Source organism: Myripristis murdjan, chromosome 21, assembly GCF_902150065.1.
Source record: "Myripristis murdjan chromosome 21, fMyrMur1.1, whole genome shotgun sequence".
Lineage (NCBI taxonomy): Eukaryota > Metazoa > Chordata > Actinopteri > Holocentriformes > Holocentridae > Myripristis > Myripristis murdjan.
The window spans coordinates 4,206,483-4,234,442 of record NC_044000.1 but is presented as its reverse complement, the minus strand read 5'-3'; the positions used below and the strand labels follow the sequence as shown (position 1 = coordinate 4,234,442).

General features: G+C 39.1%; 3 protein-coding genes across 5 annotated transcripts; 2 read left to right on the top strand and 1 right to left on the bottom strand.

The window, feature by feature from the left end:
- Window positions 1-1,039: 1,039 nt before the first annotated feature.
- Window positions 1,040-6,626, bottom strand: LOC115380337 (heat shock 70 kDa protein 12A-like). The gene is made up of 5 exons (XM_030081471.1): window positions 6,413-6,626; window positions 3,790-3,956; window positions 3,133-3,357; window positions 2,867-3,038; window positions 1,040-2,616 (listed from the first exon to the last, which is right to left on the bottom strand). Exons 1-5 carry the CDS (start codon window positions 6,549-6,551, stop codon window positions 1,589-1,591), a joined length of 1,731 nt encoding a protein of 576 aa, XP_029937331.1. The 5' UTR covers window positions 6,552-6,626; the 3' UTR covers window positions 1,040-1,588.
- A 146-nt stretch (window positions 6,627-6,772) lies between these two features.
- On the top strand, window positions 6,773-10,800 carry LOC115380336 (uncharacterized). Of its 3 annotated transcripts, XM_030081468.1 has the most exons (11): window positions 6,773-6,802; window positions 7,113-7,169; window positions 7,295-7,351; window positions 7,496-7,552; window positions 8,464-8,541; window positions 8,703-8,750; window positions 9,306-9,353; window positions 9,481-9,661; window positions 9,885-9,986; window positions 10,069-10,146; window positions 10,252-10,800. In XM_030081468.1, the coding sequence occupies exons 1-11, from the start codon at window positions 6,792-6,794 to the stop codon at window positions 10,480-10,482; spliced, it is 948 nt and encodes a 315-aa protein (XP_029937328.1). In that variant the 5' UTR covers window positions 6,773-6,791; the 3' UTR covers window positions 10,483-10,800. The 3 variants fall into 3 exon arrangements, with proteins under 3 accessions (XP_029937328.1, XP_029937330.1, XP_029937329.1); XM_030081470.1 differs by lacking the exon at window positions 10,069-10,146 and having other exon boundaries at window positions 10,205-10,800; XM_030081469.1 differs by lacking the exons at window positions 7,113-7,169; window positions 7,295-7,351; window positions 7,496-7,552 and having other exon boundaries at window positions 6,779-6,802.
- Window positions 10,801-16,519: 5,719 nt separating this feature from the next.
- On the top strand, window positions 16,520-26,358 carry LOC115380436 (up-regulator of cell proliferation-like). The gene is made up of 4 exons (XM_030081627.1): window positions 16,520-16,586; window positions 17,256-17,339; window positions 17,482-17,533; window positions 21,005-26,358. Exons 2-4 carry the CDS (start codon window positions 17,298-17,300, stop codon window positions 25,630-25,632), a joined length of 4,722 nt encoding a protein of 1,573 aa, XP_029937487.1. The 5' UTR covers window positions 16,520-16,586; window positions 17,256-17,297; the 3' UTR covers window positions 25,633-26,358.
- The last annotated feature ends 1,602 nt before the right edge of the window (window positions 26,359-27,960 follow it).

Sequence of the window (27,960 nt, the reverse complement as noted above, 5' to 3'; positions counted from 1 at the left end):
TATTGTTAAATTAAAAAAAAAAAAGCCAACATGATGCAGGTCAAAGACTAAAAATAGACTATTGACTAAAACTAGACTAAAATACTTTGTAATTTATGCTGCGTTCCAGTGGGGAATTGTACCTGTGAATCACGACTTCAAAGTCACGAGTCACGACTTCAGACTGTTCCAGGCATAACCGACAAACATTCTTGTTACAACCGTCAACGGTGAAAACATAAACTGGGTGACGTCGAACGGGGAAGTCGGAGTACGTTGAGCACAATCGAGTTCACAGGCGTGAATTCACAGGTTTGGCTGTAGCGCCGCCCACTTTTAACCGGTAAATCACCAGTTACGGGTGGCCTGGAACGCAGCATTAGTCAACTAAAACTAGACTAAAATACTTTGGATTTTCTTTGACTAAAACTAGACTAAAATACCAAGACTGCAAAGTGTCCTCCTTTTTGGTGTTGTGGAAATGGCCACCCTACGTGATGGTGATGCAGGAGCCACCACATTGGCTGTAAGTCCAAATGCTCATATGCAACATATTTGTTGATTGGTTTGCAGAGATGTTAAATGGCAACATTTCATTCTGACAACTGGGTTGTTGTGTGCTTAAAATGATTTTTTTTTTTTTTTTTGGGTTTGTCTGTTTGTTTGTTTGTTTGTTTGTTTTCTTACTGTACAACTCATGTCCTGTTGCTAATGCTGGGTAGGGATTTTCTATGCCTGTTTCTCATGTTAAGGTATACTGTATATACCTACATGCCTCATAAATGCCTTTGTCACTGCACTGACACTGACATTAAACGTTTTGGAACAAATGAGTGTAACTTCCTCAGATCTTGTTATATTATCGGATTAAGACAGTGCTGCTTCCAGTGTGTTACTTTTCCAACAAATGAAGTATTCACATAAGACTTTGTCCTTTTTATTAGTCTGATTTTTTGAAGGCATTTGGTTTTGAGTGTTTGCTTTCAGTGAAGGGAGTTCCAAGGAAAACAGTCCCAAGTCACACAAAATTTTAAATCCTTTATTGAATAGATAGCCCAAAGGAACATATGAAAATTAATTCTTAAGTGGTTTGGATGAAGAGTTGCTATCATCAGGTAACAGAACAAAAGTGTGTATAAGCAAAAACACTTGACTGACATTTGATACACATATAAAGGCTACAAATGCTTTTGCTATAAAGCTGTACTACTGTGCTTATAATTATCAGTTGGGTAAATATCATTGCTATTAATAGTTTTAATCACAAAATGGCCATGGCCACTGTAGAGACAATTAAGGTACATCAATCTTTACTGCATACATTTCATTTCACCTCTTGCTGAAGTAGGAAACACAATCAAGTGCAGGTGTTTGACAGTACAACGTATCATTTTGTCATCTGTAGACAACATGTTCTCCTGGTTTATTGTGAAAGAAAAAGTTAATGACTCCTTTTACATCATGGCATTATCATGCACCCTGGAGAATTTTAATTAATGTAAAACATAAACATGCAAAATGCACTCAAGAATTGAAGATTCAATTACCCAAACCACAACTGACATTTTTAGAGATACATTTGTCCACATGAAGTAAACCTCCCTCATGCTCATGAACTCATGAAGTCTATCTTGACAAATGCTGTTGAGTTGGAATCTATGTCAGTGGCTGTAGCCTTTATTTCTGTGGAGCCAAACGTGATTTCCAATTTGATGTTGCGATTCATGCCACGTCTGGTGTCAGGCATAGCAACTGTACATGACCCAAGTGGGTCCAGTCCCCACTCATCCACATACATCGGATTTTCTCTCTCTGTGCGAAAAAAACGAAACACGCATGATGTCTGATCTGCTGCTATTGGAGAGAACATGTGCTCTCTGGTTTCGTCCCAACCCACATCTTCACCAATTTTCACCATTTGTTTGAAAATGTCCAGACACCACTTACCCTCTTTGTTTGAGAGCAACTTCTCTGCTTTGTGCTTGGACTCATCAAACCTCTCACTCACACTAATCCCATAAGTAAAGGCACTTTTTCGTGATGCCACAAGCTCTGGGCGCTTTCCATACATAACAGCTCCCTTTATGATTGCTTCTTGTGCCCCAAAAGGGCACAGCATCCTACACTGTTTACCAAACTGCTTGGTAATGTGTTTACGCAGAATTTCACTTGAGGCGAAGCCCCCGACTAACAGAATGTATGAAATTCTGAAGTCTTCCTTCTGGATTTCCTTAAGATTCTTAGTGATCCCACTAAGACTCTCATCATAGAAAGACCTCATTTTCTCTTTTGAGATTTTGATGGCTCCCTCATCCCAGGATGCACCTTGCACTGTCTTGAAGAACATTTCTATGTTTTGTCGCTTCTGAGCTAATTCTCCTAAGTTAAAGGGGCAGGAAATCTCCACATCCTCATCTGCACATTTGACAATAGAGAAGCCATACATCATCCTTTGAAGCTCAGCGGGGTAGGTTCTTTCATACTCATCCCAGAGGTCATCAGAGAATATTTCTTTGAGGAAGTTTTTGAATTTTTGGTCAACAAGTTGCCCTCCCAGGCCATTACCAGAGGCCTTGTACAGCTCCTTCAGGGCTCCGCCATCCAGCACCTCGTGTACAGTTATGTCAATTGTGCCACCTACAACACAAAATATCATTGCTTAAAACTCCTGAGTAAAAACAGAACTTGAAGTATTGATAGGCTCTTACAAATCTGGACTCTTATTTATTGAGGCAATGAAGGACAGTTTCACTATGATATTTTCCAGTGTAAGTAAAATTAAAAGAGTAAATAAACTTTATACCCTGTTGCCTCTGGAAAACAGCCTACATTAAAGATAATATCTGAATAAGTAAAAGTTTGTGTAATTAGTAACAGCACTGCATACCTCCACAATCAGCAACAATGTATTGTGTGCCGGGAGCTTGCTCTAGTTTTTCTTTGACAGACGTCTCAGTTACGAAACCATCAGATGGGAGCTTCTTACACCAGAGTGAGGCGGCCTCTGGCTCCAGTGCTATCACCAACTTGTCTACAGTTCTTTCTGTCACAATACCAGTCTAGAAAAAAGGTCACAATCTCATTTTATTAAAGGAAAAAAGTGTTTGTTTGTTTTTTTCAGATTTTGGATTTACTATAAAAAAATGCAGCTACCTCAGTGGCAGCTTCTCTCATGAACTGCTTTGAAGAGGCATCCCAAATAGCAGGCAGAGTCAGCACCCAGGTGAAGTCAGAGGCAGTGAGCTTTGCTCCAGCCATGTTGTCATTAACAGTTTTCAGAGCATGTTCCTTCAGGTAGCGCAGAGTTTCTGTGATTACCTTCATGGCACTCATGGACTTTCCATTTGTGGCTTCAATGGTTAGGTTCCTGTTGAGTTGCTGATGGTGATTGACAAGCTGTTAGTTCAACTATTCTTATAGGCATAGTCTCTATCATAATTTATACAAATAAATGATTATTTATAAGTCATTACACAAAACATAGACTCAAAAAACATTAAATTATAGTGAACCAGTGGTCAATGTGGAAGATGTTTTCTCTTATTCTCAAGTCAGAACATCTGAGGTCAAACTAGTGTATCGCCATCTTTAGTACTGAATAACACTCATAAATGGCACTGGTAGAACACTAAAGAACTAAAGGAGACATTGAGGAACACAACTTCATTCAGATTCATTTATCACCTCCTAAAATACTGTATATAGGGTACAAATTGTTATTACAGAAACATTGATATTCTACTTTTATTCAGGAGACACTCAAATTTAATACCAGCATACTTTCAGGTTTACTGATTTTTCTATACTCACTTTGCCATAGAGTGACATCTTGAAGTTTTCAAATAAGTAGTATTTCTTTGCTTCTTGGTTGCTCATTTTAGTATATGCCATTTTGGCATCATAACCAAACTTGAAGAATTCTTCATCTTCATTGAAGAGAATGCAAGTTGGAGTCTTTGGGGTTTCAAATCCATGCTCTTTTCCCAGACACGGCGCCCCGCACACGCTTATCACGCACTGCGCGTAGGGCACCAAGTGCCTGGGGGGGCACCAAAAAAAAAAAAAAAAAAAAAAAAAAAAACAAGCTCGTGAAAAATCATCATAATAATAGTAATCATAATAATGATATATTTAAAATTGTGTAAAGTGTGTAAAACATGTTAATAGATACAAGCAATACAAAAATAACATAGGCTTATTTGCTCGAGAAAAACATGAATCTCCTGTGCGGCCCTCTCCCCAGTCCACCTTTGGTGCCCCCCTCCCCCATCCCCTAGTGGTTTGCTCCATTACGCTTCAATCGCAAGTTTGGCAGACCTTTATTTTTGGACATGTCATCGAAAAGGCAGCAAGAGTCGGGGGCGGAAAAAAGGAAAAGAAAGAAACAATGAGATGATGCTCGCGCGTCACTTGCAGGTAAGACAATAACAAATGTTAATTTTGTTACTTTTAGCCCTAGTATGCATGTCTATGCTCGTGCCAGATAATACTACCGTCAACAACCTTTGTAACGTTAGCTCCCACTAGCCATGTTCAGACGTAAGTGTTAAGGCCGGAACATACTTGCTGCGTGGCCAAACGTTCGCGTACGTAGTTTGCTGCGCCTGTGTACATACTTGCTGCAGCGCGGTCGCTCGTCGACGCAGCCAAAACGCGTGATGCTGGTGGTCTCCGCTAGGGGCAGACAACAGCACTCGGACACAGACGTGAACAGCGAAGAAGTCGGTGACGTATTTCCGGATATAGCAAATACAGAAAGTGAAAGAAACATGGATTCCTCTCTTGATGAAGAAGAAGTGATCATTTTGTTACTGCTGAGGTTGAGGCAGAAGAGGCGGCAGCGTCGTCGTCTTCAGCGGAGATGGTATGTGCGGCCAAATCTGACTTCACGTTCAGGGTTTCTTTCGCACGAGCGCCTCTAGCGGTTATGTCCATATTGCATCTCGCGCACGCGTCACGTTACCTCGCGTCAAAGTGAGCGTCCCACGCGTCAAACGACCGCAAGATACGCGTGGCAGCCATGACGCGGACGCGGACGCGTTGTCTGCAGCAAGTATGTTCCGGCCTTTACGTTTCAAATAATTGATGCTGGGCTAGCTAGTTATTTTTAGTTGTGTATATGGATATGGATCTGGAGTGGAGATGTCTGTATTTGGCGTTTGTTATGTTCTATGAACCAACGAGTATGTGATTGTGTAGTGAAAAACAAAAATAATGAGTTGATGAATGGAAAACGGGTCTTGGTAACCTGAACTTTGATGTGATATGCCAAATTAGACAGGTGATTGATTATCAGCCCTCTTACACCGGCGATGTCGGCGCTGACAGGATTCGGCATGCCGACGTTACATAACGGTGTCTCCGTGACCGTTTAAGATATTCCGAAACTTTAAAAAACATCTGAAACCGGAGCTTTGCGCCTATATAGAGTGCCATTACGGTAGCATGTAGGACTACTGACACTTCGACCGTCCAATCACAGAAGATTCCCAGTTTGTAATGTGAGCTTGGCACTACCGTAAATCCTGAACCAATTGTGCTATCGAAAAAATTACGACGGTTTCCAAAAGCAGAGAGCCGGAGCTTTCCGATGGAGTGCGGATACACCAGTCATTACGGTGACCGACTGGCCGGCAGCTCACACATTTTCGTGAGGTTCATAGGCCAAGAGCGACATCTGCTGGTGAAACTGTAATTTGAAAAAATCAATATTAAAGTTGTGTAGATTTCCCCTCTTCATATTCATAGTTTTCAAACTATGTACAGAATTTTTATATTGTGCCCCATTAATCCTTGTCTATAAAGGTAAAATAATAAATTTTTCATGTACCAGTGTTTTAAATATAGGCCTACATAATACTATAATTAATTTTGAAATATTTTTGTACCATGGTTCAAAACTGTATTTCACTGTAGAATCCCTGAGTATTTTGTCTTGTATTTGTGATTACAGGCTCAATGCTTCGATATGTGCAAGGAGGAACACAAAGCCAAGTGGAAGATCCAGATGATCAACCATCTACAAGCAGACATCAACCATCCACAAGCAGACGTCAATCACCAACCAGTTCCTTATTCAAGGATACTTAGTACTGTTTTTACAGTTTTGACAGATCTTTATTTAATAGTGGTGTCATTTATTTTTTATTTTAAATTATTTTATTTTATTTATTTATTCAAGTGTTTGGTGCCATATTTAGTTAGTGTTTAGTCAGTGTGTTATAAAAAAAAATTATTATTATTTATCTCTTATTTTTTCCAACAGTTTTTGAAACATAAATGTTGAAAAGTTATTTTGTAAAATAAAGAGAAACGCAATGACAAATACTGAATTATTGTTCATTTCTGGTGGCGGTGGCGGCGGCGGCGGCGGCGGCGGCGGCGGCGGCGGCGTGGGGGGGGGGGCACCACAAAGCATTTGTGCTTAGGGCACCCAAATGGCTAGCGCCGGCCCTGTCTTTTCCCCAAGGTTTCACAATCGGGTCAGTTTCTGCCTGTCTCGGTGTCAAACTGTAGGCATAGCCGCTGTATGCAGTACCAAAGTCTATTGATATGATAAAGGAGTTAGCCATGATAGAGGTAAATCCAGCTGGTCTAAGTCAACAGAACGGAACTAGAAAAACCTACATGCCGATGAGCAGCAGTCACGGTTTGATGATCAAGTGAACATCTCTGCGTCACTTAGTGTATTTATAGCCTTTTCATTCACTGAAGGCCAACCCCCTTATTGTTTGTAGGAACCTATATTAGCTCTGCTGACAAGGATTCAATGTCTTTACTCATTTGCCTTGGACGAGGAAAGAGACAGCAAAATGAATGAAAGGTAAAACAATATTTTGTGAGTAATGAAAAAAACAATAACTTCCAACAACTTCTTTACTACGGAGTGTAGAAGCTGAAGTATTGTTTGTAGATTTCATTGTATTTCTTCCTATTCAAGCTACTCTAGTCTATTACTTGGTGATACTGGATAAGATAGACATAAAACTCTTAAAAAATCATGATGTATCTTTTTCAGCTCTTGAGAACATGCTGATTTTGATTCACACATATCTGTACATCATATCAGCACACACTGCAGTCTGTAGTGAGTTTGCCAATTGTGATGAAGTCACATGTTGAATCTTTTTCAGCTCTCGTGGTCTCCAAAAAGAACATAATGCCCAGAGGGAGCAACAAAATGATCGAAGGTTTGCTTTTCAGCATGTTGATTCACACATGTCAGTTTGAACTCTGTGTCTCAGTCCTCAGCAAGTTCACTGACAATTGCTAAATGAAGTGAAATTACATGATGCATGAAATGAATCTGTTTCAGCTCTCGTGTTCGCCGAGGACATCACAATGCCCGCAGTGAGCAACAATATGCACAAAGGTTTGATTTTCAACATTTTGATTCACACATTTCAGTTTGAACCAGGTGAAGTGTCTCAGCGTACAGGCTGCAGTCCACAGTCAGTTCGCCGGGAATCACAGAATGTATAGAAATTACATGATGAATGACATGAATATTTTTCAGCTCTCATGGACTCTCAAGAGAACACAATGCCCAGAGGGAGCAACATTATGATCAAAGGTTTGTTGTTGTTGTTGTTGATGATGATGTCGATATTGATAATGATGTTGACAGTCACCTGACTGTTCTTTTTTATCTGTTTTTACTGTAAAGCACTCTGTGTATTCGTACTGTGAAGGGCGCTATATAAATAAAATTTTACTTACTTACTTACTTAAGGTTTGCTTAGTTGGATTCACACGTCAGTTTAAACACTCTGTTTAAGTGCAAGTTCTCTGACAATTGCTGAATGCAGTGAATGACTTTAACAAATCTATTCCATGTGTGAATAAGCAAACGGACTGCAATCCACTGCAAGTTCAATGACAATCACTGATTTTGATGAAATTACATGATGAATGTAATGAATCTTTTTCAATTGTTATGGACGAAGAGATCACAATGCCCGGAGTGAGCAACATTATGATCAAAGCTTTGCTTTTCAACATGTTGATTCACACATGTCAATTTGAACTCTGTGTCTCAGCACACAGGCTGCAGTCCACAGAATGTGGTTAATTAGTGATTGGTGGACTTTGACACTACAAGCGTACAATACCTTACTATAAGGAAAACATTGACAGCTTATTTGAAATCATTCTCTAAGAAACAAATTATGCACTTTATGGACATGTACATTTTATAAATACAATTTCAAAATGAGATATGGATTGTTGACATGTTGGCAAAAGATTTTTCTAACAGCATGGGTTAATAAACATTCCCACTATAGGACATGGTCTTAATAAATTCCTGTAAACATATTTGTTTATATATTATGTGTGAATAGTTTGATTTAACTTTTAAATGGCACTTCATAGTAAAAAAAAGAAAAATATATTTCAATCAAACACAAAATATACAGTCTGACACAAAAAACTTACTGAAACAGATTTCTTAAATTGACTAGCATTTCTATTTTCTTTATACAGACAAATCTTCAAAGAAGATCAAAGTGGCAAATTGACTTGCCATCAATGTGAACAAAATGCACAAGAATATAAAAAAAGGTGGGTTTCTGATAACATTGTTTCTATTTTATGCAGCTGACAGTATAATTACAAATAACCATGAGCTTCATACATTCAAGGCAATGGTGTAATTAAATACTGTCAATCTGTGGCTTAAAGAGATTTAACCAAAATAATCATGTAAGATTCTTTTAACACAGTATGGCTGAGATGGAAGCACACTACAAAAAGCAACTTGAAAAGGCAAGGTAAATATTTTTCTGAATTTGTGTTTCACAACAATTTTAAATTCTGCACATGATGTGTGTTATAAATTCAAGTTAGCTTGACAGTTTCTTTGGGAGCATTATTTGTAAAGGACTCATGTAATGTATTTGTTGCAGGCATATAACATGACCACACATTTCTGCTTTTTCTGTAATGCATGGTGGAGCTGTAAAAAAACAATATCTATTAAATCATTATATGTAATTATTTACTCAGAGTACTGTCCACTGGCTGAGCCTTTTCCACATTGCTCTGTTCTTCATTCACAGTTACAAATGCTCACACAGATTCAAAATTTTCACATAAAAAAAAAAAAAAAAAAAAAAAAAAAAAAAAACATGCTGTGGAACTGAAGGAGCAATTCATTTTTGAAGGTTTAGCTCCCTCTTCTGACACACACACACACACACACACACACACACACACACACACACACATAGATAGATAGATAGATAGATTATATATCATTTGTCAGTCGGTTTATGGGTTTGCTGCAGTTTGTTGAATAACAGCACAAGGTATTTTAATCCTTACAGATCTGACCTGAAACAAACTGAGGAAGAATTCCAATCGTTCAAAGACAGGTACATGCAGTATACTGGAAGAGAAACTTCTTAGGAAGCTCAAGCATGTAAATAATTTGGGAGAAAAAGAAAAAGTTTATAATTATGCACTGAGGAAATGTCATTTTATCTGTCTCTCTTTACACAGAGTGGCAGGGGAAATATCTCTTTCCATGAGGACAGGAGACTCAGAGGTCATGAACAGCCCAGTTAATAAAGCACGACTGAAAGAGATGTACGACCAGCTCAAATACAGAGAGTGGTGTAAAATCAGAGATCATTTGAAATCAAATGGTGTCAAGAAAGAGTTTGTCACAGATTTGATTAAGGTATGGTGAGTTACTCTTGCTGTTTTGAGAAACACTGAATTCAGATTACAGAGTAGTCGGTATTCAGAAGTTGCTTTAATTGGTTTATTTCTTTCTTTAATCACAAAAGAGTAACCTTTCCTTCTTGTATCTGCACCTTTTATGTTTTCCTCCTACTACGTTTCTCTGTTTCATCACTGTGCAGTTGAGTTAAGCTAAAATAATGTACTATTGATATTCATAGAACACATTTGAGGATGCAAGAGTGAAAATGGAGGAGAAGAAGAAGAACATAGACAAAGTGTTTGAAGTGAAAAAGCCCAGCAGAGGATCGACACCTCGGAAGGTTCTGTAGGCTTTTCTTTCAAAAAACTGAGACATTTAAGCTTTTGTTACGCCACCTTATCAACATCCTTCCTTCTTTACAGGTGGCAGAGTTCAAACAATTAACAGTTCAAAATCTTCAGATGTCTGTGTTTCTTTGTGCAAAAGAAGATCTTCTAAAGGTAAAAATTTGCATAAACAGTGGACCAGTGGACAGTGAAGCTGTGATCTGATTTGCAGGATTCAGCATCTGAAGCCTCACAATATCTCCATGTGTAATTACACAGACTCCATTCCTGGATCACCAGTGTGAAAACCCCACAAGTGCAATAAAGGTCACTCTCAGAAATCTGGCTGCTGAATGCTACTGGTTGGGCTGTTTGATGGCTTTAAGCTGTCCTCCTCTTCAGCCAGACTGGGAGAAACATATTCCTGGACCAGACGCTTGGAATATTTTCCCATCTGACCTCAAAAATATCAATGACTTAGAAACGGAAACGGAGGCTATGGAGCAATAAAGTAAAGAATCTGTTTGGTTTTGATGAAGACCAAGTTGACCAGATGTTTTTCTTTGTTGTGAATCATGAATTTTCATATGAATCAAAACCTGCATTGTGCTGCATTGTATTAAACTGACCACTTACCAGCATCCACCTTCATGTAATCAGACATGCTATATCTATTATGAAGTAAATTTTTAGATTATCATTAAAAATGAGGATGATTTGGGTTTCATCAGTTTGCTATCACATTCAAAGCTTATGTTTTATATCTAATAAAAGTTGATATATGACTGATGACTTGGAAATAAAATATTAAACTACCCATACTACTGCATTATTGCTGCCACAGAGCTTCAACTACTGGGTATTGTTGCCTGAACAACTGAATAAAGTTACAAAGTGTTTTAAATTAAAAAGGAATAAAGCAGAAATGTCTGTGTTCCAGCAGCGCTATTGCATAAGAAGCTCCAGTCACATCCACTCAGTGATAAATGAAAGATATAATAACACACACACACAACTATTAGTACTAACAACTGCTGACAACTCTAAAGTTGTCAGCTCTCAGTACATACATATGTCATTAGACTTTATTAAATACTGACAATGACTGTGGTATGAACTTAAGCTAGTCTTCAGTGCCACAGTGTGTGGCTTTTTGTGAGGATCTTTGGCTTTCTTTGTGTCCCACGCGGTGACACAGCCACATGACACAGGTTATTATATCACTGGATGTATGGCTCTCCATTAGAGTACGTCTAACATAATATATAATAACAGTATGCACATATAATAATGTGATAATAATTGTAATAACAAATGGTGTGACAATTTATTATATGATTATTCATCTGTAATTATGACCAAATAAGTGCAAAAAGTGCTCAGTGAAGTTAAGATAAACTCTTTGATCCTTACATGACAGGCCACTGGCCAGGTGTGGTGAGTCCCACTGCCTGAAGGAGATGCTGCATAATCTTATCGCCTTGTTTCAGTAAGAATGTTATTGGCATGAAATTATAAGTTGAATTGTTTTTACATTATCAACAAAATATAGGGAATTTAGTTGTATGTTTTCAGCTGGAAATGCCTGGTTCACAGTAAATGATTCAATTGATGATATCAACCTTTTCTTGCTTATAGATGCATTTTCCTATGTAATGTTTGACTGCAATGGAGGAAAATAATGATTTTCAGCTGATTCATGCTTTCAGATCTCTCTCTTTTTTTTTTTTTTTTTTTTTTTTTTTTTGAATCTTTAGGTGCCAATTAAATAAATGCTGTAAAATTTACTTGAATGCAGGCCTATTAGTTTCCCAGGCAATGCATTATGTATCACTGTCTTTTTTCTGGGTAAATATATGTGCAGCTTCATTTTCTTCATCCCACTTCTTCATCCCACTAAACAAAAGAGAAACTGTTTAACTTTTATGTTGAGAAGTTGTAATCTGTATGCATTATTATTTTGTTGCAATTTTGTGTTGCTGAATTTAGTCAAAAGTTTGTGTTTGGTGCTTTGTTATATTGTTATGAATAACAAAACTGCTATAGGTTAGCCCCCGAGGCTGCCCTACCTCCACTGACTTAAACTGCATGAGCCAGGAGGTGAGGGGCTCAATCCAGCCCAGTTGACATGAATATAGTACTGGGTGGAACCATGAGCCTAACCTCACAGAGGTCATGTAACACACCCCCTGCACACTGCATTCCTCGAGTCATCATGGGGCAGAGGATAATACCACTATATATTGTCTAGTGGGGGTCAGAAATCATCAAGCTGTACATGGTGCTCAACCATGTACAGCAAAGGGTGGATTTGGTGTGAGAACAGCACCACTGTGGTCACCACGAATCAGCATGAAGCTAGTGTAAACCAACAGGACACTCTTTGCCACAGCAGCCACAAGCAGCATAGCAGTCTTGAATGACAATGCCTTGAGAGGGGAGTCCTGTAGTGGCTCTTATGAGGTCTGCTCTAGGGCCTTGAGCACTGATGGCAGTTTCCACTGGAAACAGCGCGGTGTTTCCTCACACAACTGCAGAAAACGTTTCATGTTTCAAGAGGGAGTGCAAAAACCGGTGTTTTGTGACAGGAGGAAAAGGCTACTGCATTAACTTTAATAGTGGCGTGAGGACAGATTAGATCCAATTGAACATTTCAAAGAATCTAACCTCCTTCCTTCACATCAACACTGGAATGGAACCCCTAGTATGGGCGCCCCATCCCACCATCAGTCATTTCTGGCCTTTGGCTTCCCCCAGCATCTGGGCTGGGCTTCTGTCAGTGGTCACTGCATAGACCCTGGTGTGAGCCAAGCTGTCTCTCCAGTCATGAAAGGGCTGGTATGGTGTTTCCGTGGTATTGGTGTGGTGGTGATGGGACTAGATGGCACACTTCCTTCCCCAATAATGCTCACTTCTTCCAAGCTTGATGACTGGGCCATCGGGAGGGCAGAAAGGGTCTCTTCCAGAGGGGGCACGCCAAGTTAGGCAGACTCTGTGCAGCCCTGCACCAAGGAAGTCCACCATTCCTGCAGCATGGGCTTTGGTCTACAAGGGTTCCCTCAAGGATGCCTCAACACACTGCCACCACTACTGGCATAACTTTTGGGAAATCTCATCACATTGAGTAAGGCGGTGGGGCTCCGAACGTTGCCATTGTCACAGAAATTGAGGAAATATTGTCCTCAGCCTCCATCATTTGGGAAGCCAGCACCATTATAAGGGGCATGGACTGGCACAGTCAGCAGCAGAGAAGAGGAGATGTCAGGAGCAAGAAGTTTGTTGGGCTTGTCAGGCATGTCATTGACCTCTGCAGCAGCTTGATAGTGTCATCTTTCACATGGTCACTGTTAAGGGACTCAAAACAGTAAGAATGCAGATCAGTGGCGACGTTAAGGCTGAAACAAAATGGGCTCTCATGGGCCTCTTGTAGTAATGTAACTCTCAGATCACTGAAGAGAACTGGACGCAGTGGGACTGAGCCCCACCTTCATTGAAACACTGAGAACAGTGGAGAAGACTGAAACTAGCATGACCTTAAATGATATGTAACAAGCAGTCTACCAGCACCATGTTCTGCCAGCACTCCTGACTGCGGTAAGGGTAGTGTTAATCTTGGTTGCCATTGGTGTTTTACAAGAAATAAATATGACGTGTACTGCTGTCCACAGTGAAACCACAGAAGTGACACTGAGTGATGACTAAATTGAGTTATGTCTATAATCAGACTTATGGATGTCCATTTTATGTTGTGACAAAGAATTTAATGTTGCGCCATTTTAGAAAAATGTAAAAAATAAATCTGGCATTAAATACAAAGTCAAATTACATGACCTGGCAGGCCGCAGTTATTCATGTTATTTTGTTATCGCTGATCGTTCTGGACCTCTGACCTTGAATAAAAATCAGATGCAGACCTTCAGTACGTTGGAGAGCCTCTGCTGTAGAGGGTGGAGCCGGTGTGAGATAGAGCTGCTTCTTCAGGTGTCGTAGGAAGACAAAACAATCTGGGGCATATCACCTCACATTATCACTTCAGGTCTTCACGCACCTATGTGACCCAAAGACATTCCATTCTATCATTCCAGAAATATCTAATGTAATCACTATGCATAAACGCACTCCAAGAGAAACTACACCCACATCACATGCTGTTTACCCTTCTTTCATCATATGGCAAATTTTGATTTTCCACCTCAGGAGGAACAAACTCCTTAAATAGCCTTATGGCAACAAGAGACGAGGTGCTCCTATTGATGATTGATGACAGATGTAAGACACGTCTGTAATGGCAGTCTTGATCAGAGACAGTTACAAAGTAGTTGTACTATCACCACCTTCTGGATAGGAACTAAACTATTACATTATAACTGTGGATGTTGCCAAGCTGTCACTCTGATCAAGACTGGCCAATAGAGACATGTCTTACATCTTTTTGTGTAGGTCCCACCCACAAGATTCAGCTCAACAGAAAGCAAACTTTGGTATTTGCAAACAAACAAACAAAAACAAAAATTTGGATTAGCAAATAAATCTTTTTGGATTTGTAAACAAAACTTTTTGATTAGCTTCCCATTTCAGTTATTATCTTAGTTATCTTAGTTTTTCAAAGCATTTCATGATTGCCCAATTGAGCCTGTTGCACATCGATATCAGGATCAGAACTGAAGTGGAATGATGGTCTCTACATCTGAGGATGATGACAGACAGTCCTTAAATAGAGCCGTGGTTCCAAAATAGTGAACTTACTTTAAGAAGCACAAGTGTGAATCGAGGCTAACCTAAGCCCTGGACTACCGTTAACCTAGGGCTCAGTTTGTCTCGGTCCTAGGGCTAAGGAACTCAAGTGTGAAAAGGGCCTCTGTTAATTCAAAACTGCCAGACAGGTGGTAATTTATTACAATGGGAAAGTGCATCCTTATGAAGCTGCTTGCACAATATCGAATGATTCTGGGAGGAATAGGAGGAATGGGAGAGCATTTTGCTAATTTAGCAAAGAATACGTTTCTGTGTTGTAGGGTATATTGTTATTTTAATCTCTTCAATCTGCAGCTGACACGAAATTAATCATAACTTTGCCTTTGCTACCCTATAACTGTCCAACATCACAGAGCCTGAAGGTGGTCTGAAGGTGGTACTACAAGAAAGGTCATGGGGTCACTAAAATAAAAATGCCTGCTCCGGGTGTCTTGATTATGCTCACCAAAATTTTCAAAGTCGATTCTGGAATATAAAATTTAACATGTAGGCCAATAGACTGCGCTTGAGGTAAAAGGTCAGCAAAACGGACACGGTTCATCATGTGAGTATCATCAGTGTTCTCACCAAAATTCATGACAATCTGCCTCAGTGGCTGCAGGGAAAGGGCTCTGACATGAGAGGTGGACCTTCCAATTACAGCCACAACTCTAACTGTATATCAATTTCATTTTTCAACAAAGCCAGCTGCTATAAAAGGAAAACGTGTCAGAAAGTCAGGACAAGAGTGAGGAAGGTTGGAGGAGGAGATGCTCTTTTCTGTTTCCAGTTATTAATTGTGATTAGGTTTTATTTAATAGATAAAGATTGTTTACAAGCTCAAGCAAGTGCAGGACAGTGAGGGAGAGAGAGGACAGACCACAGGAGGAGCAAATACTGAGCTTTTTATTATTTCAAAAAGTCTGTCAGGATATTAATGTCGGAACTAGTTCATATTTTACTGATATTCTGAGTTTGTCTCTGGATAGATATCTTTTTTTTTTTTTTATTTAAAGTAGGCTATTTGTACTTTGAGTTTGATGTTGTTTAGGCCCACAGTTACAGTTTATAATTTAAATGTATAAGGGCTGTGCATTTTAAGTTGCATTATTTTGTGGCAGAGTTTCATTTCATTTTCTTATTTGATCTAAAAGGGACAGTGCACAGCTCAAACATATACTGTATGTCACTATTTGATGCCATATCTTGCTTTGTTTTTTGTTGACACTACAATAAATATGTTTTTTGAAGAATAGTTGTATGTAGTTGGATTATTCAAGGTATTTCCTCTAGTTTTAGAGCTTATTTTGAGTTTCTAGTTCTTGTAAAGCTACTTTGGTGGACTGTAGTGGAAATAGAACAGTGAACAAAGAAATTTGGTTAGAGAATTATTGCTTTTAATAACATTATTTAAAACATATGAACATGCTGAGGGCTCAACACTGTACAGCAAGTTTCAAAGGAGCGTAAGAGAGAAAGAGGGAGGTACAGTCGTGCCAGACAGCAAGTTTTTCATATCCCCTCCAGGAATTGCTCTCTGAAATTTTGCTGTTTATTGTCCCCCCTGATAATGGAATGGGATTTTCACCCCTGGCTTGAGCCCAACATGGTGTAAGTTTACATTACAACTGAGTTAAGTTTCGTTTTCCTGGAAACCTCCTAAGGAGGGGAAAAAAGATAGAAAAAAGAAAAACAGAAGGAAGCAAGCACCCAACTACCCAACAGCAGGATTTGGGAGGAGCAGCCCACAGTATCACAATAACAGATGCAAGGGCAGCTCATTCCTCTCAGAAGTGGTTTGCACACTGTAATATTTAAACGTTGCAGTTGTAGCTGCTGTTTTTTTTTTTTACCATGGTAGAATCAGCTGCCCTTTAACGGTAGGTTACTACATTACATCTTTGTCATTTTTAGGTTAGAATAACTGCAGTCGCTTTTGATAATCAAGTTAAAACTTAGAGATTCAAGTCAGAATCTTAATAAAGTGCAAGTTTTGAGAGTAAAACGTGGTTTTATGTCAGCTCATGTTTGACAGACTGCAGAGGTTCTTCTTGAGATTCTTGTGTTATCTTTAAGGTTAACTAATGCCTCGACTTGATCATGCTTTGTGGTTTCCTGTATGTGTGCTCTGCTCTCAAAATATTTCCATAGACAGTATGGTTCTCAGCCAAGAGTGTAGGGAAACCTCACTCTGCTTCATCTTATGGACCTACAGTATGTTGTTTGTTTGTTAAATCTCCTGTGGCATCTGAGCCTGTCATTGAAAGCCAAGAGTGTGCAGGTTTTTATTTCAACCAAACACTACAGCAGTTTTACTAATTAGCTTAACTTCAAGCAGATCAAGCAGCAGGTCTACTAAAAGAGTCTGGTTGGCATGAAAACCTGCGCAAACTCTCACTTCATTATTTCCCTGTGCTGACGTTTGTTTATTATTTCCTGCAGCTAGTCTGTAAAGTTGGATGATACATGCCTTGATCAGTTTTGCCTTGATATTTCACAATATGTCTGGGGGATAAAGTCTGATGTGCCTGTTGCTCATCATCCCCCAGTGAGGAGTGGTTGGAATAACCAGAGCTGAGACCAAAAGGGCCATGGCTGAGAATTTAACCACAGCACAAAGCTCAGATGTGGAGGTAAACACACACACACACACACACACACACACACACACACAGATGAACCAATTGTATAATATCATGTGAGCTAACATGAGTCTGGGATTTTATGACTTGAATATGGCTGAATATGACTTGATTGTTCTCTTGTTCTTTGAAGGATGAGCAGCCCTGTGGGAAAGGAGAGGACCGTCCCACAACACAGAGTGAAGGTCAGTGTCAACACATTGATAGATTTGTGTAAAGTCAGTCAAATTCAAGGCAGTGATGTGGCAAATAAAAGGATTGAGAAACTTCTATTGCATCATAAACTAACCCACAGTAAACATTTTCAGAGCAGTTTTCACTTCTGTTTCTTTTCTTTTTACAATATTGTCATATAACCTACACAAGTTTGATACTGCAGTGAATTATACTATTAGTTTTAGAATATTAATTTAATAATATACAATAATAATTTAAAATTATGTTATATTTTTAAGTGTCTACACTATCAGTAATACTATTATAAATACTATTATTAACACTGTTACCATAAAATATTTTGACTGTTTACTAGGGATGAGCGAGTACACCACTATCTGTATCTGTATCTGTTTATCCATCTACATTATCTGTATCCGTATCTGTATCCATATCCGTACTAGGAGTGGGCGGTGCCGAAACCAGAAATGGGTGGGGCTTAACCGGTATGTTATTTTAAGCCTGAAATTGATAGGGGTTGATCAGAAGTTGCTATATTAATTGTTTATTAGAAAACTATTTACAGAACAGCCTAAGATTTGATCTTCAGATCAATGTTTTTGATCAATATAGTAAACGAACTATTTAAAGAACAAATTTTTTCTAAACACAGAACATGAATATTCATCATATGCATCAGTGAATACAACACATGCAGTAGGCAGTTATGAACTACTAGAGAGAGAGAGAGTATCTATCTATCTATCTATCTATCTATATGTGTGTGTGTGTGTGTGTGTGTCGGCAGTGAGAGACGCGACGCGAGTCGCCTTCAGCCCTAGCCCTAACCCTCTGCTCAAAAGCAGCGCGTCTGTTACCAATCAAGTTAGCAGAAACTCTACTGACTATCAGTGATTACAGACCGAGGGAAGAGCGAGCTGAAAAAAAGAGTGACAGCTGAGGTTGTCCCTGTGTGTGTGTGTGTGTGTGTGTGTGTGTGTGTGTGTGTGTGTGTGTGTGTGTGTGAATGAGAGAGAGAGAGACAGCGTGGCACACGGCGTAGGGGAGGGGCGCTGTGTGTGACTGGCCTATCACATAACGTGGACACAGTCAGCTATCCAATGAGGATTTTAATTCATCACGAGCACAGATATTGATTGATATTACTCATATAATACTCGTACTCAGCAGAAGTGCTTTATCCATACCGGATACTCGTTTCAGCCAAGTATCCGTCTCAACCCTACTGTTTACTATACTACTAATACCATAACACTGCAGTGAGGTGCACAAAATCTTGGGTGATTAAAAAGGAACACATGGAGAGTAAATTAGGAATGAACTGCTAGTTTATGAAGAGGTAACAGGTAGTCTCGGATAACTGAATCAAGTGCTAATATGATGAGTTACACCGGCACAGACTGTCAGGTACTATGCTAGTGAACCAAAGATTGTTCCTGGGTATCTGTTAGTCCACACAATAACAAATGAGCAAATGAGGAATGAACTGCTAGTTTATGAATAGACAGCAATGGACAAAGTACACCACTCCTTTACTTGAGTCAAGAAGAGATACTCCTGCTCAAATGTGACTGCTCCATAAGCTGCTCAGTCAGATTTTTACTTGAGTTAAAGTTTTGCAGTACTTGCTTTAAAAAATACTTGATTATTCAAAAGTATATTTTCTTTTTAATATCCACACATTACAGTATTGGTTTCACAATTAATTTACAGGACTTCATTAACTCTCTGAACCCACCTAATGAATACACTGTTGTCCACATTAGTTTTCCTAAAAACAGCAGCACTGTTGAGGTTTGATTTCATGAAATTGGGGTGAAACAGCCTCTCAGCCAGAAAATAGTCTGTTTTACACTGCTAAGTATCAGTTCTGTGGTTTATGAATTTTGCCGACTTTGTTAGCTAGAGAATATGGTTCCAATCTAAAATGTGGATAAATTGTAGTAAATAGGCCAAACATTCAAAATCACTGGTATGTTTTTTAAGAGATAAGTCAATATTGAATCTACACAACAAGGGTTAAATATGACGATATGACAAACATATCACTTTTTTCCAGGCAGGATCACAATACACAATATTATTACATACATATTAATATTATAACAATATGATCTATTATAATGGGCCCCATGTCCCTGCTAGCCACAACTCCAGGGGGAAAACCTATGATTACACAGGTGTAGTACCTTATTGCAGCCACCTTCTATGATAATTGATTCTAATGGGAATTATTATTTTTAAGAGCAATAATATTTGTAATTAAATCCTGAGAGAATGTCTAGTTAAAGATAGAATTAATTCTGTACACACTGGATAAAAAAATTATGCAGTCTTTTATATTGGGATAACTACTATTATCCTTATCCTATTATCCATCTTGTTTACAGCAGAAGTGTGAAACTCAGTAAAAGAAGTCTTGAAATCTATTGACTGATGTCAAAATGCTCATTGAATTGCTAGAGCGATGACAGAAGTTCTAAAAACTTACCTCCTCCTTGGTTATGCCAAAATTGGTTTCCTTTAAGAAATAAACATCCGTTTTAGTGATTTACAGATAGAAATAATGCTTTTAAATAAATCATACCTTAAACAAAAAGAGTCAAACTCTCTGAGCAAGTTAACAATGTTAACAGTGAAAATGAACATGGTAAATGTGTATTTGGAATAATAATGCAACCTATAGGTTAAATGATACTGTACTGTACTGAACTGTGAGTAAACAATGTATCCCAGTGGGGGAAGAGTAAGGCAATGTCTGCCATCTTCATCATATAAAGGGACAGTGTGACAGACATCTGGTGAAAGTATGCAGTCTAATCAAAATGGTGAGATACTGGATGAATGCCAGCAAGGCCACAACTGGTTCTGGTGGATTCGGACGATTGACAAGAACTTAACTTAACAAGAACCCTAATTACCAGATCCCATCCTTATTTATCACAGCAAACAACAAAACCACCTACATGACATAGCCTACAATAATGTCAGATCAATACTCATGAAGATGAGGCTTTCTCCTAACGTTGCTTTGACCTGTGGATTGTTTTCTTACTCGCTTTAACAGTGAATGGGGTTTTTCCAGCGTATACTGTGCATCTTCCACTTCCACTTTGCTTTGGCGTATCAATATTGTGGCTGCCCTGCTTCCCATGGCTTTAACCGTAGCAGGCAGTCGATTATTACATAATCTGTCCAGATTATACTATAGATCAGTGGGGGGACCCCATCCATGTAGTGCAAAAAATGGCACACTATATGCCTATTATGGAAATAATTTGTCCTCCAATTAAAGAAGGGACACTCAGCTGTACATAAAATAAGATAAAATAAGATCAGATGCTTTTATTACTGAGCCACATCTGTTCTGTAGGATGTACACATTTCCTGGCAAAACTCTAGATAGCTTGTCAGTATTTGTCAACTTGACGTCTTGTATTATTGTATTGTTGTAAGTACTGTTGTCTTCATATCCACAGAGAGCCACTTGAAGAGCACACTAGAAGACCTGGGGCTGGAGCAGTACTACACAGAGAAGCTGACGCTCAGCACAGTCCTCCAGATTGATGAGAGGATTTTTGCTCAAGAATCTGCTAAGTGTTATTCAGATCTTCCATGGTGTTTTCTGAGGAAATTAATGATGGTTAATGGGACAGCTAGGAATATGAAATGTACAACGTTGTGTGACTCAAACCATGTGGCTTCCTCTGGGAGTGCAGCTTTTGATCTTGATGAACTGGTCAAGAATTCAAAATCAGGTGACATGTTAAATCCTTTAGACATGATCACTGCTCTGTTCCTGTGCTCTGATGGTTTTGTACAGCAAGAAGTTGCACTGAAAATGTCCATGTGTCAGTTTTCAGTGCCTTTGCTGCTTCCTAATAGTGACAAAAATCAGTGCACACTCATGCTCTGGGCCATGAGAAATATTGTGAAGAAGTACAGACCTCATTCACTTTCAGAATCTAAGGGATTCATTGAAGAGAGAATTGTTCTCTCTGAACTTCCAATGGTGTCTTTTGTGAGACTGGGCGAATGCTCCTTGTCCAAGTCAGAGATTCTCAATAAACTTCTGAGCAATTCCCAACAAAATAATGACACCTTTATTCACCGCAACATGGAGTATGGTGATAGTCCAAGAAGAATATCAAATGGATTGGTTGAAATAAGTTGGTATCTCCCCTGTGGAAACAGAAATATTGATGTTTTTGGTGAGCCACTAGCTGTAGCTAACCTTAGGGGTGACATTGCTTCTTTTGAAACACAATACTCTTTTTTGTGCCACACATCTGCAGCAGTTTTTGTGTTCTTTGACAGTTTGGACCCTAATAACAAACTACTGACTAACCACCTGAAGGCACCAATATTTTTGGTGGGTAACTATCAGAGCAAGAGCTTCAGTGGTGATGCCCTAAAAAAAGTAGCAACTAAGATGAACTTGAAGAACAGGAACATCATTTTGAAGACCAGGGACAGAAATGATGCAGACTTTGTCAAACAACTACGAAACACAGTCAGGGATGTAGTTGAGACTCCAAAAATCAAGATGCGACTGGAGGACATGGCTAGTATTGCCTGCAAGCTGAGAATCTCAGTTGATGAGGATTCCCCAGAATGTCAGAGAGCAAAGACAAATGCAAAGGCCATCACTGAAGAAATACAAGACATCCTGCAGTACAAAGAAGTCAACCTTCCCTCACAAGGCCAAATCTGGAAAGAATTGACTTGCTTAGAGAAGGAGGAATGTAGACTTAAAAAAGGCGGGGCTGAAAACATAGAGAAATACAAAAGTGATCTGAGACAAAAGAAAAAACATCTTCGGGAACAACAGAACAGTTATGTTAAGTCAAATGCAATGGGAAATTTCATAAAGGCAATATCAGCGCCAGGGAGAGAGAGGTTTTATTTCCTGAAGTGGATGAAAATGAACCTTGATAACCTGTGTCAAAAAAAGCTTTCATCCCTCAGGGAGCAGTACAAAGAGAAATGCCAGAATTCTGAAAACATAAAAGAAATCAAAGACCTTGACAGGCAACTTTCCAACAACTCACTGGGCACCGAACACTTCTTACGTGAAATGGGTCAGATCTATGAGGCTGCCATCTCCCTTCCAGAGGCTGAAGCATCACATCAGCAAGTAATCCATCTGCCCAAATTGTGCGCAGAATTACTCCTTGATGGATTTCCCCTGGAGCTTGTAGATGGAGATGCGTCCAGCATACCTCTGAGGTGGGTGAGTGATATTCTTCATGAGCTGAATGCCTTGGTGTGTCCAAAAAACAAGATACTGGTGGTCACAGTTCTCGGAGTTCAAGGCACAGGAAAGTCCACTCTGCTTAACACCATGTTTGGAGTGCAGTTTGCAGTCAGTAGTGGAAGGTGCACTAGAGGTGCTTTTATGTTGCTCATCAGAATCAGTGATGACTTCAAAAAAGTACTTAACTGTGACTTTATGGTGATCATTGACACTGAGGGCCTGAAGTCACCAGAGCTTGCACAACTGGATGATAGCCATGAGCATGACAATGAGCTTGCAACACTTGTAGTAGGGTTAAGTGATATCACCCTTATCAACATTGCAATGGAGAACTCAACAGAAATGAAGGACATCCTACAAATTGTAGTCCATGCCTTTCTTAGGATGAAAGAAGTAGGCAAAAAGCCCAAATGTCAGTTTGTCCACCAGAACGTTTCAGATGTGTCAGCCCATGAGAACAACTCAAGGGACCGGAAACTACTTTTACAACAACTGAATGAGATGACCCAGGCAGCAGCTAAAATGGAGAGAAAAGAGGAGAACAAGAACTTCAGTGATGTGATGGAGTACAACCCAGACACTGGAAACTGGTACATCCCCGGACTTTGGAATGGGAACCCACCAATGGCACCAGTTAATGCTGGATACAGTGAGGCTGTTAATGAGCTGAAGAAAAAGATAATTCAAATTTTGAGAGACTGTCAGTCATCTGCCAATAATATATTAGAGTTTACGGAGTGGACAAAAAGCCTTTGGAATGCAGTAAAACATGAGAACTTCATCTTCAGCTTCAGAAATAGTCTGGTGGCTGATGTCTACACAATGCTGTGCACAGAATTCAACAAATGGGAATGGGAATTCAAGAAGCATATGTACAAATGGGTTACAGATGCAGAAACAAGACTTTGTAACTTTGGAACAGTCGCTGAGAAATCTGACACACCTGACATTATTGAGCTTCTCAGTCATTTGAAAAGTGAAGCTCGCTCAGAGCTGCATAAAGGGGAGACAGATCTCCATCAAAATCTGAATGAGTACTTCAAACGTACAGAGGGTCATGTCCATCTAGTAGAGGGATACAGAGAGGACTTCTCAAACAGCGCAAAAAGCCTTCGACGAGAAATAGAGAGTTCTGTACTTAATCAGCTTGAAGCAGCAGCTGAAATCAGACAGGGAATGACAAAGCTTGATAGACTCAAGGAGAGCCATAAAAACAGGTTAGAAAAGGAAGTTCATGCATTGATTGAGGAATGCCGCAAAGAAAAAGCCCAGACAACAGACAAAGAACTGGACAGAGAATTTGACAAGATGTGGGATAAAATTGTCAATGAATTGTCCTTTACTGGATTAAAGACCACTGATATCTTTGATAAGGTTTCTAGCCATCTATGGACAAATGTAACACGAAAGGGGAGTCATGCCAGTGAATTAGTCAGTGCAAAACAGCTGCAGGATTGTGGATTAAAGTGTTTTCAATGCCCAGATCAGGTAAAAGCCACACAAAGAAAGGCTGAGAACATCATAGCTGTGTGCACACAACTAATCACTGAGAAAGTGCAAAAGAAAACCAATTATCATGACAACTACATCCTGGAGATCCTTCATGTGATTGATGACAGACTAAACAATCAAGATGTTAAGACAGATACTGAGTTTGAAGTTTCCTTAAAACTGCACATCTGTGGTGTGGCAGCCAGAGAGTTTCAGAAAATGCATGAAGATTTCATACAAATGAATGACCCTTACAGATGTCTCTGTCAGCACAAGGAAAAGTATCGTGCAGATTTTAAAGATCTGTTCCATGAACGAGATCAGTGCCAGAAGAAAGCAGAAGAATTCACCAACCTCTGCTTGAGGCCTGCTGTGGAAACCTATGTCAATAAATCCCTGGGTCCAGATATTGTAGATGAAATGCTGAAAAGCAACAGTTCAGTGCAGTTTAGCACACAGATGTTTTTCCAGTACTCCATTTTAGCAGATTTACTATCAAAGGACAAGTTTGAGGACTATTTGAGGTACATTTGCTCATATGAAGAATATGTAACAAAATGGATATTGGACCAAATTGTGAAACACTTGTCCAACGGGTCCACAAAGCTTGAGCTGGAGGATCGGCGCCTTCAAGAAAGTATCAATAGTATAAAAAAGGGTATCAGAATGGCCCAGAAGGATGAGAATGGCAACTTGATGGAATTTGTTGAAGATTTCTGCAAGGAACTTGGTGATAAACTTGTCATTTCACAGGACGCTCTGGGAGCTTTCAAGATCCTAAACAATGCAAACAAGGAGCAGTTTGCTCAGTGGCTCATCACATGTGTGGAAGAAATGGGACAAAGTCTGAGGGACACATTTAAAGCAACAGACATTCAAAATAAACTCCAAGAGATTCACATCAAGCCACAGAATGTACTTTTCACCAGAATGTTTGGATGTGGTAAACAGTGTCCATTCTGCAAAGTACCTTGTGAGGCAGGAGGTAAAGACCATAGTTTCCACTGGGCTTCAGCACATCGGTCTGAGGGTCTTGGTGGATTCAAGTTTTTTCGCTCAGGAAATCTCTGCATTGATATATGTTCTTCTCTTGTGATCAGTGAGGTAAACTTCCGCTGCCATGCTGCAGATCATGAACGGCACCCTTATAAGAATTACACAGACATTTTCCCCGATTGGAAGATACCTCCAGATGGAAGTCTACAAGTATCAGACTACTGGAAATATGTGATGACAAAGTTCAACAAGAACTTTGCCCAGGAATATAAGGCAAAGCCTGCTGATATTCCTGAAGCATGGGAGAACATTTCAAAAGAGCAAGCAGAAAAATGCCTCGAAGAGACATTCTGTTTCAAGTGAGAGCCTCCCTTACATGGCATAAGATGTCCTCCTCACTTGCTTTGACAATTCTGAGATACACAACTCATTTTCATAAATATTTTTTATGCCATTTTCTGTGATATGACATACAATATGCATTACATTTAGGTGTAGCACAAATAAGATGACAAAGTAGAATCCATATGGGATATTTTATCGACGTGGCATACAATTAGAATATAGACAGTTGTTGCAAATAGTTCTTGTGTATACCTGTTTTTGACTGTCACTGCCACTGTTTGCAAAAATCTTTGCGAATCTGCATTACCTGTGGGTGTATGGATGCAGTATAGTGTTAAATACCTTTTTATGTGTAATTCAGTGTACATGACAAATGTGCAAACATAATTTGAGCTTGCACCAGTGTTGTGGCTACTGTGGTTGAGAAAGTTTATTATATTTTCTTTTTATAGGTTGTAGCAAGCAAGTGAAAGCAGTAACACAGAAAACAGTGTGGTTCACAATTTCAAAACAGCATAGTGAAAAAGCAGGATTTTTTTTTTTTTTTTTGCAGTAATACAATATGATTTAAGATCTTTTTTATACTCACAAACAGGTTTGAGAATTTTTTATGTTTTTGGTATCTACTATCTACTTTCAAAAGTGTAAATGTACAATTTCAAGGGTCTATATGTGCCTTATTTTTTGAGATTTTGTTCTGTTCATTTGTAATAATTTCACTAAGAGCACAATAAATAAAGACAAAATATGCAACCTTATTTATTTAGTTTTTATTTTTTCTTGTATTTTTTAAGCCAAGATTCAGAGATTTAGGATGTGAGTGATACATTTTGTATTGCAGTCTGTCAGATTGATTTGAACATTGCACACTGCTGATCACTGTTCTTTAAAGGAAGGGAGTTACTTATAAATAACTGGAAAAGACGTGTACATTTATGACCTTAGAGTCCATCAAGTCAGATTCAGCCTCAGTTAAACAAAGCTAACATGCTTCATGAGCCTGAAGTGCAGAGGACTGTTGGTGTGCATTACATCCGCCTATTTGATGCATCTTTTTTTTTTTTTTTTTTTTTTTTTTTTACTGCGTCATCGGGTCAAAATGAATATGAGATAATGTCTTCAAGTTAGCTGCTGCCCATCATGGATCTCATGTACAGAGCTAGTGTTAGCTGTTCATACTGAGGGAATAATTACACTACTCACAAAAAGTTAGGGATATTCGGCTTTCGGGTGAAATTTCAGGATGAACCTAAAATGCATTATAACCTTTACAGGTGAACTTAATGTGACCTTCTGTAAACTTTTGAATGCACATGTCCAACTGTTCAATGTTTCAGTACTTTTTGCACAAGTTGCTGTTCTCTAACAAGGAGTTTAACGGCAAAATTCACATCAGGTGTTTGATGCTCCAGCTCATCGAGGTCGTATCATTAGGGAATGGCTGCTGGAGACTGGGGTACCTCAGATGGAGTGGCCTGCACTTTCTCAGACCTGAATCCCATAGAAAACCTATGGGATCAGCTGAGTCGCCGTGTAGAGGCTCGGAGCTCTGTACCCCAGAACTTCAATGTCCTGAGGGCCGCTCTTAAAGAAGAGTGGGATGCCATGCCTCAGCAGACAATAAATTGACTTGTGAACAGCATGAGACGTCGTTGTCAAGCTGTAATTGATGCTCAAGGGCACATGACAAGTTATTGACACTGACATTTTTTGTTGTGGTATACCCACCACTGTTGTTGGCTTTTGTTTCAAGAAATTGTTTGAGATGAGGAAATCACCAGTGTATGCTTCTACTTAAATGCCCTACTTTCATGATATAATATCACTGTAGCGTGAACTTTTTATATTTTCCATAAATTTCACCTAAAGGCCAAATATCCCTAACTTTCTATAAATTAATAAATTGAAATGTTATATTGATATATACAAGAAACTCCGACACAGACAGCAATATTGCACCAAATGTTTAGCTTTTAACTCTGCTCTTCAAACACCATAGGCTTCATCAAAATGAAATCAGATGTTAACTATAAAAAGCCCAATATATTTGCAGCAGCATCTATTTTAGGATACGTATATTATTGCAATGATATCTGCAGATTGCCTGCAGCTGTTGACGTTTGTAAGTTTTTGTAAAATCGCACATTCTGCAGATAAACCTTTCTCAAATTTCAGTCAATCAGTCAATAGCGTAAGTGCAAATTATAAAATTATGTTTTTCTTTTTTGTTTTTTTTGTTTTTTAAAAAAACTTGCTGCAGCCCAAACAGACAGACAGACAAACAAAAAGGCCTTATAAGTCAGAAGAGACAGAAAAAGTGGATGTCTCAAAGAGAGAGGCATTTTT

Excerpts from the sequence above, each read along its gene's own strand:
- LOC115380336 (XM_030081468.1), top strand. Across the intron at positions 7,352-7,495 it reads GAGCAACAATATGCACAAAG|CTCTCATGGACTCTCAAGAG; the intron begins GTTTGATTTTCA and ends AATATTTTTCAG. Across the intron at positions 9,354-9,480 it reads TTCCAATCGTTCAAAGACAG|AGTGGCAGGGGAAATATCTC; the intron begins GTACATGCAGTA and ends CTCTTTACACAG.
- LOC115380436 (XM_030081627.1), top strand. The coding sequence starts at position 17,298 with ATGGCTGAGAATTTAACCACAGCACAAAGCTCAGATGTGGAG. Across the intron at positions 17,340-17,481 it reads CACAAAGCTCAGATGTGGAG|GATGAGCAGCCCTGTGGGAA; the intron begins GTAAACACACAC and ends TGTTCTTTGAAG. Across the intron at positions 17,534-21,004 it reads TCCCACAACACAGAGTGAAG|AGAGCCACTTGAAGAGCACA; the intron begins GTCAGTGTCAAC and ends TCATATCCACAG.
- LOC115380337 (XM_030081471.1), bottom strand. The coding sequence starts at position 6,551 with ATGGCTAACTCCTTTATCATATCAATAGACTTTGGTACTGCATACAGC. Across the intron at positions 3,957-6,412 it reads GGCCGGCGCTAGCCATTTGG|AGCATGGATTTGAAACCCCA; the intron begins GTGCCCTAAGCA and ends GTCTGGGAAAAG. Across the intron at positions 3,039-3,132 it reads TGAGAGAAGCTGCCACTGAG|ACTGGTATTGTGACAGAAAG; the intron begins GTAGCTGCATTT and ends CCTTTTTTCTAG.